At 36.0% G+C, this 12,873-nt stretch overlaps 1 protein-coding gene across 4 annotated transcripts in view; it reads left to right on the top strand.

Annotated features, from left to right (window-relative positions):
- RC3H2 (ring finger and CCCH-type domains 2) overlaps positions 1-12,734 on the top strand; it is a 45,422-nt gene extending 32,688 nt beyond the window's left edge. For 3 of the 4 annotated variants that reach the window (XM_034793545.1, XM_034793547.1, XM_034793546.1), the window contains 5 exons: positions 4,022-4,103; positions 4,719-4,853; positions 5,505-5,612; positions 6,614-6,762; positions 7,382-12,734. In XM_034793545.1, coding sequence (XP_034649436.1) covers positions 4,022-4,103; positions 4,719-4,853; positions 5,505-5,612; positions 6,614-6,762; positions 7,382-7,580 — 673 coding nt within the window. In that variant the 3' untranslated portion in view covers positions 7,581-12,734. The remainder of the gene's footprint in view (positions 1-4,021; positions 4,104-4,718; positions 4,854-5,504; positions 5,613-6,613; positions 6,763-7,381) is intronic. The other variant, XM_034793549.1, reaches the window with a different exon arrangement.
- The last annotated feature ends 139 nt before the right edge of the window (positions 12,735-12,873 follow it).

Below are 12,873 nucleotides of genomic sequence, written 5' to 3'. Positions count from 1 at the left end.
TTATGCTATAATTTACAGCTATTCTAAAAATCCCAGGCAGAAGGAAAAAATATCTAGAGTATGAATTACCTAGTAATTTTAAACGGGGCAAGTGCTTTGACTTTATGCATCATCACACATTGGAATTACGAATTCTAATAATTAAACTAGGGTAAATCTGATGTAGCTATTGTTAGCATCAGTGTGCTGAAGTGGACCGGTCACAGAACTGGGAACCAGCGATTGTTGAGCTGTAATCCCAACCCAGATATTGATTGCCATGTGCGGCCTTCAGCAAGTCACTTAACTTCTCTGCCTCAGTTTCCCTCAGGGTGGATTTGATTTAAATCAAATTCATTTAAATCATAATTTAAATCACTAGTCAAGAAGACTCGATTTAATCATGGGTTTCTACATAAAAGTGCATTCTTGTTGGTTGTTATAACCTTAATACATATCCTTCACAACTCAGAGATAGACGTAGGTTTCATTTTTAGAAGGTGATTTATTTTGAAAACTTTTCAGATTAGTTTTACAGCTATATCAGAAAATGAATAATTTGTTATTTCAGGTAATTGAAGCAGATATTTATGAAGTCATTGGGAGGTGAACTATCTCCAATTCAACACATTAATCATTAATATTTGGAGGATTTTCTTGCCCTGCTGTATTAGGAGGAGAACATCACCAGACAGACATTTAAATTGTTTTATTTAACTAAAACAACAACATTATGTATTCTGGATTTTTTTCCTCAATGGCAAACATATAATATTTTAATAAAACAAGCATATGAATTTTTGAATATAAACATTCAAGTTTTTTTAAATCAGGTTTGTTTTTATTAAAATTGTTTTTAACTAAAATAGTTAAATGAAATATTTAAAAAAAAAAAAAAAATTAAATAGACTGTCAGCCAAGTCAACATGAGAAACTTAAAATATTGGCTTCTGCAGCTAACTCAGTTGTCTTCACCTTCGTTTTCCTGTTTGTTCATAATCTGGAAAAGAAAAACAAGCTTTCCTGCTTTTTCAGGTCTCAAACAGTTTCTCAATTTGGATGAATTAGTCCAAAAGAAGAAAATATTTTTTCCACACCGGCAGAAGAAGCTATTGCTGTTAAGTGAGATTATCACTTCAGCAGTCTCTAAATCCAAGTGCTTAAGTGACTTCCACCAGTTCACTGGTGTGACTTTCTTTAAAACATCATCAGCAAACATACAGTTCTTGATTGGTTCACCCTTAGCTCTGAAGTTTATTATAGTTGGCATTATGGCGGGATGATTGCTGGATGTCCATGTCATAGCCAACTCCTCTTCTTCAGCAGTTAAGGTTTGACTGTGGTACCGAGTATTGAGAATATTCTCAAGAAAATGAGCTTTAAAAACTGCTTGTCCCATTCATTTTTTTAATGCTTGTAATTTAACTCTGTCATTGCATATTTCTGTAAGATCTCACTCAGTTCCTTCCAAATTTCAGCAGGGTCAGCAATAAAACAGCTATTTCCCTGCATTTTGTTCAAGGCTACAGAAATAGGCTTCAGGATACTCAGCATGTGTTCAACGTTTCTTTTAAGCCCAATATTGAGAACTTTGGCTGTGTCAGTGCCATCTATTTTTCCACGATTTTGTTCACAAACTGTCATCAGACTAGGCCAGTTCTTGATATAGTGCTCAAAATAGTCCACTGCTGAGTTCCATCACACGTCTTGTGGGAGAGTTAGCTTGGTTCCTCCCACTTTTTTCAAAGCAGCTGCTGCAAAGTGGTTGTTGCAGAAGTATTGTGCAATTTCAACAACATTAGCCTTTATTTCTGGAACACTGAAGTCTTTGGCTAGGAGGTGCATCAAATGAGCACTGCAACCATATGTTGTTAGCTTGGGACTCTCTCTTCTAAATAATTTCTTCTCATCTTGGATACATTTTCAGCATTGTCTGTGACCAGGCTGCGTACTAGACATTTGAGTTTTTTCCCCACAGTTTTGTTATAGCTTTTACTGTTACTTCTCATAAGTATTCTGCTGCGTGTGCATTTCTTTATGTATCAATTGTTTTTGTAAGGAAGACATTCCCTTCTTCTGTTGTCACTCAAGCACATACAACAGGATCATTGTGGACATTGCACCCATCAAGACTCAGGTTAACAATTTCACCCTCTTGATCTTTTGCACACTGCTCAATTTCTCTTTCATACACTTTATCCAGCAATTTTCCTGCGACATCCGTTCTGTTGGGTGGACCGTATCCTGCTCTTAATGACTGAACCATGTTAATGAAGTGTGGGTTCTCAATCATACAGAGAGGAGAGTTTGTTGCATAAACAAACCTGGCAATTTTTTCATCAATTACCTCTTTTTATAATCTGCTGGTTCTTACCACAAACTTATCTATGGTTGTTTCTGGATGATGGAGATTTTTTTTTTTTCCTTTTTGCTACAGGTAATATACTGTGGCTATGTGACATACATGATGTGACTGAAACACTATCATTGGCAGATAACTCTGAAACTATAGAAAATGGGGATCTTGAAGGTGGATAGTCTTCAGAATCCTGATGTTGAGGATAGATTCTCCTAAAGAAAATAAGTCAATGCAGTTATTTCATTATTATTACCATACTTATCATTTAGTATTACTCATTGCATTCACTGACACCCAGTACTTCTTTAAAGGTGAAATTATAAAAGGAAGATCTGCTATTTCAGCTATTTATTTTTTTTTTATCACAACTGCATCTAAAATGATAGTACCATAGAGTAACAACCATATTTTTTGCTCAAATGTGAGAATTCAGGATTAGTCCAGAAGGAAGACAGGCAGTCCTTAAGAAAGAAGTATGAAATAAAAAAGTTTATCAACCTGAAGATCTTGCATGTTCAGTCATGTTCCTTTCATAGTCTTCAACGCAGCTTCCTCCTTCAACACATGATGTTGTTTCGGGCAACCAGGGCTTGCATTTCTTCATTGCACTGTTTGCATTTTGCACTCATGCCCGTCTTACACACAGGTAGAGGAACTTCATTAAAATATTCCCAAACTGGGTCTCTCTTACAGCCTGCTGCCATTATAGGTTTTCCCTTCTAGTGAGAGAACGGTATGGTAGATCTCAAATCAATGAAGGCTACACTCAAAGACCTCAAGATTTCTGGAATGTGCTGCTCAAACAGTTTCACTTTTGTTTCTACTGCTGGTCTCTCCCTTCTCACATTTATCTCGAGACTTCTTCTCCTTGTCCAGATCTATTCTGCCCCCAACAATCTTCTATTCATTGAACTTTTTGAAACTTTGCACTTTTAGAGAGAGGTAAGGGATTGACTCTGTGTACACAAATTTGCAGAGGGACAATAGGGTTGAGGTCTGTTATTTCTGACCTCTATTTATTTATTTTATTTATTTAAAAACATTTTTGCTGTTAACAAGCATGTTATCTCTGGAGACACAAATCGACAGTTTGAGAATTGCAAAACTAAGCATCTCTGATGGTATCTTCTAGACTGAGCACTGAGTCCCATTGCATAGATAGAAAGATTAACCTAAATAATCTATACAGAAGCCCCTGGAATCCCATAAGATTGGATCCCTAATCCATGAACTATTGGAACTCATTTACAAAACCTTTTCTTAAACATTACATGAATATATTGTCTCATACTATAGAATTAGAATTTGTAATCCCTATTCCATAATGAGGTATCTTTGAGCTATAATGTATCTTAATTAAAATGCTTTTTGAGAAAAAGATAGTTTTATCAAAAAAATCCAATTTAAATTTAAAAAATCTGATTTTTGTTTTTAAATCATTTATTTTTATACACCCTGGTTTCCCTGTATGTAAAATGAAGGTACTTGCCCAACTCACAGGGATGTTGTGAGGACTAACTAGGTAATGTTTGTAAAGTGCTAAGTATTATTTCATGCACACAACTTTTATCCAGATGCCTAAGCTGTTTAGAGCTAAATTGCAAAGCTTGAGGGGTCATCGAGAAAATGATTCATTCTTTTATCACTGTGTATGACAATAACAGCTGCTTTTCTCTTTTAAAGGGAAAGATTCATAGTTACTGATTTATCTGCTCACAGAAAGCATTCTAGTACTGGAGATCTACTGAGCATTGAACTACAACAAGTAAGATGATGTACCATGATTACAACTTTATATAATATAGTGTTTTTCATATAAACTATCTCAAAATGCTTTGCAGAATCTAATTGTACAATTACCAAAGTGACTGATAGGAATGAGAAAGCTAGAGCCTAGTCCTATTAACACTTAACACCAGGTATGGTGCTTATTAACCTGAGCAGTCCCATTTATTTTACAGAAGCTCCCCGACTTACGCAAGCGTTCTGTTCCAGAATGCCTTGCATAAGTCAAGTTTTACGTAAGTCAAGAATGTATTTCCTCCAATTATGCGGCAAGAAAAAAAGTGCTTACAGAACTTTTTCCGTAAGCCCAGATTTCCTTAAGTCGGGTTTGCGCAACCAGGGGAGCATCTGTAATAGGGTTGCTCATGGTAGAAAGTGCCATGTCTGTTAAGTATTGGTATTTGCAGGATCCAGCCCTGGGATCGGGGAAGAAGTTTTTCCCCGATGTATATTTGTATGCAGCGTATTCTGAGAATAGATAATTACCTGTTTAGAGAGAGCTGTTCTTTGTGTGGGGAGGTTTGTTTTGCAGTCTAACAATACAAAGTTTAAATGTAGTTGAGTAACTATTATGTTTTTTCCCCCCTCCCCACAGGCCAAAAGTAATTCATTGTTACTTCAGAGAGAGGCTAATGCACTAGCCATGCAACAGAAGTGGAATTCCCTAGATGAAGGCAGTCGCCTTACCTTAAATCTTTTAAGCAAGGAAATTGATTTGAGGAATGGTGAGGTAAAGAAAAAGATGATTGGGATGGATCAGATCACTGAGGGTTTTGGGTATATATTTGGAAGTGTGACATTTTAAAATACTTATAACCTGCTCTTTTGGGTTAGTTACTGCTGCTACACATGATTCAGTGTCTGAGAGTGAGCAGATGCATTTGCTGTATTGCTTCTCAGTCAGGAGGTGGCTTGATCATGGAGGGACTCCACAGAAATAAGTTCTGTTTTATTACACCCTTGTGGATTGCTTGGCAGGGGTAGATACACATTATACAGTTAATTGGAAGTATACTTAAACATGGAAGCTGGAAAGAGTCCACATCCATCAGTTCTCCCACCAGCTATTTACATTATGTCAAGAAAGCAATCCCTGTACTCTGCTCCAGTTGTAGGTGATATAAAGCTAAAACCTCTGTTAGTGTGCTCTGAAAAAACATTCCCTTCCAACACCCACATACTTTACACTACTCTGCAAGTAAGCAGGAAGTGTCTAATCTTTTCTGTACCCAAAGACACCATTGGTATCCAAGTAGCTGTCCATTTCTTACTCCCCCCTCTAGCCCCTCTTATCTCAGGAATGTGGATTATATTATTTTCCATTTTCACTTGAATCCTTGAAGATTATATACAGAAAGTGAAAAGTCTCTTGTATTTCCAGGCTGACTATATTGAAGACTGTGCAGACACAAAGCCAGATCGGGACATTGAATTAGAGCTTTCCGCCCTTGATACTGACGAACCTGATGGGCAGGGTGAACAAATAGAGGTATGTACAAGAACTGCATGTTTGAAGAGGTCAAGAAATTCTTTGATTAGTTGTTGAGCTGTTTCTAGAAACTTTTTTGTAAAATCAATAATTATTCATGTTTATAGTGGAAAACCTTTTAAAATAAAAAGGTAGGTTTTATATTGAGCTCTAAATCTTCTTTGGCACCATTTTAGTATAGAATTTGGGCTGCTTTTGTGCTAGTCCCAGTCATCTGAGGTTGTCAATGTTGCTCTAATTGCAAAAGTTTTTTAAACTTTTTTTCTTTTTGTTAAATACAAGATAGCATTAGTAATTTTTCCCAATATACAAAATGGAAACCAAAAGTATTTTAATACATGCAAAGTCTATTACAATATAGTAACTTAAACAAAACTTTTAAATCACCTCATTTCTAATACTAAATTCATTAAAAAATTGTCCTTGCTCTTTATATTCCTATTGTTGCCAGTGCCTCTGTCTTTTATATTTTATTTCTATTAATAGGCTGCATTCAGTTCCTTAAACATTATTTCTTTCACCTTCATTGTGCAGTCATAAAACGTTCTGATCTTGTTTCATACCACACAAAAGGAATCATCACAGCCCTTCTCTAAAGCAGTCATGCATTCAAAAAGAATAGATATCTGTCATTAAGGCTTTGCATAATGTATACTGGTTCTTCTGGTTTCCATACCTCTTTTGTTGCTCCACTTGTTAAATATAAAGTGGGTTAAGAACTGGTTGAAAGACTTTATTCAAAGAGTAGTTATCAATGGTTTGTTGTCAAACTGGGGGTGGATATATCTAATATAGTCCTGCAGAGTCCATCCTGTGTCTGGTACTATTCAGTATTTTAGTTAATGACTTGGATAAGGGAGTGGAGAACTTTCCAAAAGAAGAAGAGATTCTAGGAGTAGCCTTTGACCTCCAGAATCATTACATAAAATAAATAGAAATTGGAAGGCTTACCAAAACAAGTAGCCACAATATTGATGGACAATTCTATCTTCTTCCTGTAGGAGATTCTGGACATACAGCTAGGTATCAGTTCTCGGGATGATCAGCTGCTCAATGGAACAACTATAGAGAATGGACATTCACTCAAGAAACACCAAAAGGAACCTTTGGAGCAGAAGAGACAAAGTTTAGGTGAAGACCTTGTGATTCTGTGAGTGTTAGACAAAACAGCACCATCAGAGTGGTTAAAACATGACTATTTAAAGAGGAACTGCTTAGCTTCTCACAATTGGATGAGACATCTGCACTGTGTATGCATGGTGAAGTGGGAAGAGACTGTTGAGAACTAGGAAGGATTGGCTTGTGATTATAAAACTCACCGAATGTACCATTGGTGCACCACTTTTTATGCATTTGAGTTACCTATTTTTCAGTACATATTAGGTAACGATATAAACCTATGTTTTATATATTCCCACACTGCATAGCAAATACAAAAGTATTTTTATAATTACCAGAATTCAGGGAAACTAGTCTCAGCAAGGTTGGCATTAAACTTAATTTCCATTAACCTCTTCTATGCCAAAAAAGTGCAGAATACTCTATGCTGGAATCACCCATGCTACTATATTTTAACCATGTAATGATCCCTTTGAAAACGAGGCAATCTGCATTTACTCTGTGAGCATACTCTTCTATAGTAAAATATTCTGCCTTTCCACTGACTACCATTTCATTTCAATATTTGCATCGTTTAATGCACAGTTTATTTCTTGATATTTTGCATTAAGCTGAAGTTTAATATTTGTATGATTTATTTTTCCCCTCAGGGAGGAGCAGAAAGCAGTCCTGCCCGTAACTTCTTGCTTCAGCCAGCCTATCACAGGATCCTTTAGCAATGCAAGCTGCCTGCCCATCAGCACATCAGTCAATGTTGGCAGCCTCATTTTGAAAAGTGCTCACATTATGTCTGAGGATAAAAACGACTTTTTAAAGCCCATTGCGAATGGCAAAATGGTTAACAGCTGAAAGGCATTCATCTTTCCAGCTTGTGACCACGCCGTGAAAGCATTTACACTAGCTTTTTATATATATAATATATATTATATAATGTATATTTTTTTTAAAAAAAAATAATATTGGGGTCATCCATTTCCTGTGGACTCTTTGATACTTCAAGCCCCTCTTGCATTAGCATTCTGAAAAGATACATTTACTAGGGTAAGGCGTTCACTTTCCACAAATTAATGGAATTTGGACATTCTTTTACTTAAGCTTAAAGCAGCTTTTTATGAGTTTGTAGCAATCCGGTGCAGTAACTGAGCCATTCTTATTTAAAATGGCTTCTGTAGAAGATTAACAACTCAGTTATTTAAACTAGCAGGATCCTACAACGATACATCTAGTGAAAGTAAAACTAATTTATTTGTCTCGATTTTGTTTCATGAGAAAGGAACTTGCATCTTGTTGCAGCTGCTTTTTTTTTAGTTGTGGAACTTTGCATGGAATATTGTTTCCTGTTTGAAGAGTGAGAGGTAGGGATTTGTATTTTAGACTTTATTACAGGGTTAACACACTTCAGCTTTGTACTACTGCATTATATGCAGGACTGTGGTGCAGTGCTTTGCTGTAGCTTTTTATTTCTTGTTTGTTTTTTCTCATTTCTGCTTTAGTACTGTTGATAGTTATATACAGGCTACTTGTCCAAGTAAAGTTACAAAAAGTAACCCAAGTGCCTAAATCCTCCAGCTAATGTTCTTGGTATTGATTTCCCCAAGTTATATGCACATCCATTTTTAACCATTTTGATAAATTATGCACTAATGTAACAGTGGGGTTTTGGGTTTTTTTGGTTTTGGTTTTTAATGCAGTCCTCCACCTGCATTTATAGAATCCAGATGACTTGGCAAAAGAATCAGGTGCTCTTGGCTTTCCCGTGAAAACCCTGTATGTAGTGTTTGCACTGACTAACAATATGGTATTGCTGATTATTGTTGTTGTTTTTTAATTTAAACTAATTAGTGGGTTTTTTGGACACTCATCACATTGTCTTGGTTAAATATTGTTAATCATAACTTTTTATTCAGGTTTAATTTTGCTTGTTCACTAGCTATTGACTGAACCTACAGTAATATAGCATTATCAGACCTATAGAGTTGTGCTGAAAATTGTATGAATATGTGCCCTGCTAAGATGTGACTGAAAAGTCGTATTAGACATGTCAACTGAAGATAAGTACACACACACAAGCACTCTGGGCATAGTTTTCTTTAAAGTTTAAAAATTCAGTCACCATTTTGGAAAAGAAAGCAAGACCTTCCCTCCTGGTGATTACTATCTTATTGTTTGTCCTCTTCAATTTCTTTGGTACATGTTTTACTTTTTTAAATGTTTTTATTAACTTCTGTGAAGTTGTTTACTCTGAAAATTGTACTGGAATATTTTAAGCCAAGCTAATCTTTCACCAGGTGTACTGTATGTAAGGGCTTTTCCTGCTAGCAAAATGCTTTAAAAGGATCATGTTACTGGTTGTCAGTTATTTTACAAAATCACAGCTATGTGTCAGATAAGATTTTGATAACTGTTTTGTGCACGTTTCTGAGGGGTGGGGGTTGGCATTTCCCTGAGGGTTACTGATTAGACTGAGAAAACATCGGTGTTTGATATCTCTTAATGAACATGTCCATGAAATAATTATGTTGTAAATATATCTGAAAATCCAAGGGTTAGTTTTGATATTCTGGTGTCAGTATGGAAGATCTTACACACTTATTTAATACTAAACTGTAAAGAAATATTTGTAGAGTAACAGTAAAGTAGCCTTTTCTTGGATTCTTTGGCTATTTACTGTACCTTCCCTGATAGGCAGTGCCACCTCATCTCTGGAATAAGACTGGTATTTTGTTTCACTTTGCAGCCTGAAATGATTAGGAACAAGAATTAGACCACCTTGTCACCTTAACTCATTTCCTGTTGATGTTACAAATTAACATAGAACGCTAGACATGAATATGATTGTTGTATATTTTATATCAAGACCATTCTGTAAATATGAATTTATATTACTTTTGAAATGCTTCCGAAGTACTTTTATTTGCTGTATGTAATTCCAAAAGGATATGCAAACCAGTATGTCTATTTCATGGATATTTAAACAGTGAGATCTTCCACGTTGAAGGTAATGTAATTTTTTTAAAAAGATTTTTAAATTTTAAATTGCTATTTTGTTACAAAAATAGAGAAAATATAAAGGTTTGAGAAGTCCTTATTCGCCCTCAGGGAAAGAGCCCTCTGTGCTCCAGAACTCCACAGAACATCTTCAGCATGATCTGAGGGTGAATATATACTACATAAATTGATCTTGTGTATTTACCTTAACTTTTTAATTTTAAAATTGCAATTTTAAAACTTGGTTGTGTTCTGCTGGAGGGGGATTGGGATAAGCTGCTTACACAAGTTCGTCTGATTTGTCCAGTGAAAATACATCAGCCTAACGTATTCCTGCCAACTTTACTGGCATGTCTAAGAACAAATGTATTTATATATGCTTGTCTGCAGCAGAAGATTCCATGATACAGTAGCTTTCTAGAAAGACCACATGCTTCCTCTGAAAAGGAGTCAGTTCTGGGTTGAGGCTAATTTGTGTTGAACCTTTAATATCTAGAATGACAGACACAAGAATTGAGGGATTTTTAATAGTGTGCCAACATTGTCTTACAGTTTTTAACACTGATTATTATCTTGCCATGAAACTATGCCCTCTGGTGCCCTAATAAGAGGAAGTTACAGATGGGAATATAGTTCTGGTTCATTTTTGGCAAAGTTTAATTACTTGACCTGATACAAACCAATACCTGTTTGTGTATCTAGTTGCAAATCAGGTGCCTTTTTGGGCAATGGAAGGGCTAACTTTCTGACATTTAAAAGTAGTGTGACTAATATCTTCATGTGTGGTAGTAGTATAGAATCCCATTTAGGTTTTTGGCCAAATATATTACGATGTCAGAAAAAGGCCCATAGCAGATTAGGGAGAAGTGTGTGGTTCCTTTGCTTTGTGCAGACGAGCATATTTTTTTCAGGAGAGGTACAGCAGGGATTTCACATGTCAGGTATACAGAAGTTGTATCAATATCTGAGTTAAAATGTGTTGCCTCACAACCTGGATTAATTCCTTGTTCTGTCTCATTTCCTACATGGGTTTTAGGACTAGCATTAATCTCTAATTTGATATGTCATGCTGTCTACTTCTTTGTGCAAAAGTAGTAACATGACATTCTTAAGATCTAAATTATAGTAGAGTGACTGCCCTTCTACTGATATTTTATTCCTGTAACTAGAAATGAATGAGTTCGTGTTCATACAGATTGTGCATTGTAGAATGTATAGTAGACCTTTCAAAGAATAGGTTAGACTCATTTTGCAAAGCAAATTGGCATTGGTTCTTGATAGACTAGTACAGATTGATACTAAAGTGTGATACATAAGGACACCAGTTGTAGACATATAATTTGAAAAGTTTACTGCTTTGATAACACGCTTGAAATTTTAGTTTAAATTCATGCTGATGAGCTGAACGCTGTTCTTGTGTGTTAGTTCCCCGGGCTGAGTGAGGTACAAAATCATACACAAAGAAAGGCCTGGAGAAAGAATGTTTTAAAAAAAACTTTTGTCAAAACCCAAAACAATTTGATAGTGTGTGGTTTTATTTATTTATTCTTTTTGTTAAAGCACAATTTGTCAAGTATCTGCTGTTGTACATAAACTCTATTTGAGAGAGATCTGCTAGCAGCTCCTTTATCATATTTGTCAAGATTTTTTTTTCACCATTATTAACCTGTGTCTGAAGGAAAATGTGAAATTTTAGACCTTAATCAAATGAGAAGTTAATGAATCATCCACAGTACATGGAGCGCATTACTTGTTATAGTTTAATCCTTTTCTGTTAGGAAATCCCTTTAATGCAAGGGCCTCTCCTGCAAGCAGAAAACAATAAATGTGCTCTTTAAATGACCAGTTCTTTCCAGTACAAATGCACAGCTAACTCCTTGGTACTAGTGGTCACAATGCACCTCTTTGCTGGCAAGGGAGTGCTCTGACAACTTAACCCTAAGTGTCAAGGGTAAAATAAAGACAGCAAAATTATCAAAATTCCCCACACTTGAGCAAAAACCTTTTATTTAAGGAAGACTGTCGTCGAAGCTCGCTCTTGGCATTTCATGTTTAACAAAGTTTGAAATAAAACAGAGCCTGGCTGCATTTATAACTGTCAAAATCCAACATCATTTGCACATATCCCATCAATTTTATCCAGTGTAGGCCTCAGTTAATCCAAGGCATGAAAATGCATGCATTTTCTTCGCTGGGCAAACAAGTACATTATACTGTAGTTGTGATACAACACATGTGGCTTTTATTTGTACTGCACATACCCACTGTACAGCCACTCAAAGTATTGTGGTTAGCTTGCAGCATCTGCTGTCTGCATTTATACAGTTTACTGCATATTCTTTTCCCTGGAAGTTAAAGAATTTTTTTTTCTTGTTGCATTGATTACATTTTATAAAATTGCTTAGCTGGAAAGTTGGGAAAAGAGGCCTGTTTGTCAATTGTACAACCGATTGTGAAGCTCTAGTGTGAATATTTTTACGTCTGTATTAGACATTTTCTTTGCAAATCTATTGTTCGATTGAAATGTAAATGAAATAAAAGATGGTGTACACCCATCATGTATAAAGCAGGCACCATCGCTACGATGGATTTAATGCTCATTTTTATGGTGCATTCTCAGCTTCTATTTAAAACTATAATTTAAAATCTGTAAAATGAAATGGGGATATATAGGGGAATAAATTCTATTCCATTTATTTCAATTTTGAATTTCCAAATTGTAATGTTTCCCTTTGTGTTATAGGAATAGGATTAAAGGGGAAAGCTGGACCATATGGTCTGTATTGGGGGTGGGTTGGGGGAAAGATGGGGTGGGCTGGGCTTTGTGATAATACTGAATAGCGGAGTGAATTCTGTGTGTTTTTTGCTGTAGCACTGAAGTAAAGAGATATTAGCTTTGGCTGGTCACAGAATAGAGCATCATGGTTTTCAGTGTTTTGAGAGAAAATTGATGGAAAAAGTTTGCAGTACTTGACATGTATTTGCATGCACAAAATAAAATGATTGTCCACCTTACGTGTGTGTTTGTAACGTGTGAGACCAAACCTGCCTGGTGCCCCCTCTTCCCTGCCCCTGCCCCCGCCTCGGTCCATGCCTCTAGCAGCAGGGGAAATAGCGGCGTGAGGAGTTTGAAACCAGCCCCCCGGCGGATCCG

Source organism: Trachemys scripta, chromosome 17 (genome assembly GCF_013100865.1).
Source record: "Trachemys scripta elegans isolate TJP31775 chromosome 17, CAS_Tse_1.0, whole genome shotgun sequence".
NCBI classification, from domain to species: Eukaryota; Metazoa; Chordata; order Testudines; family Emydidae; genus Trachemys; species Trachemys scripta.
The sequence above is the reverse complement of the archived record's forward strand: the minus strand, read 5'-3'. Positions and strand labels throughout refer to the sequence as shown.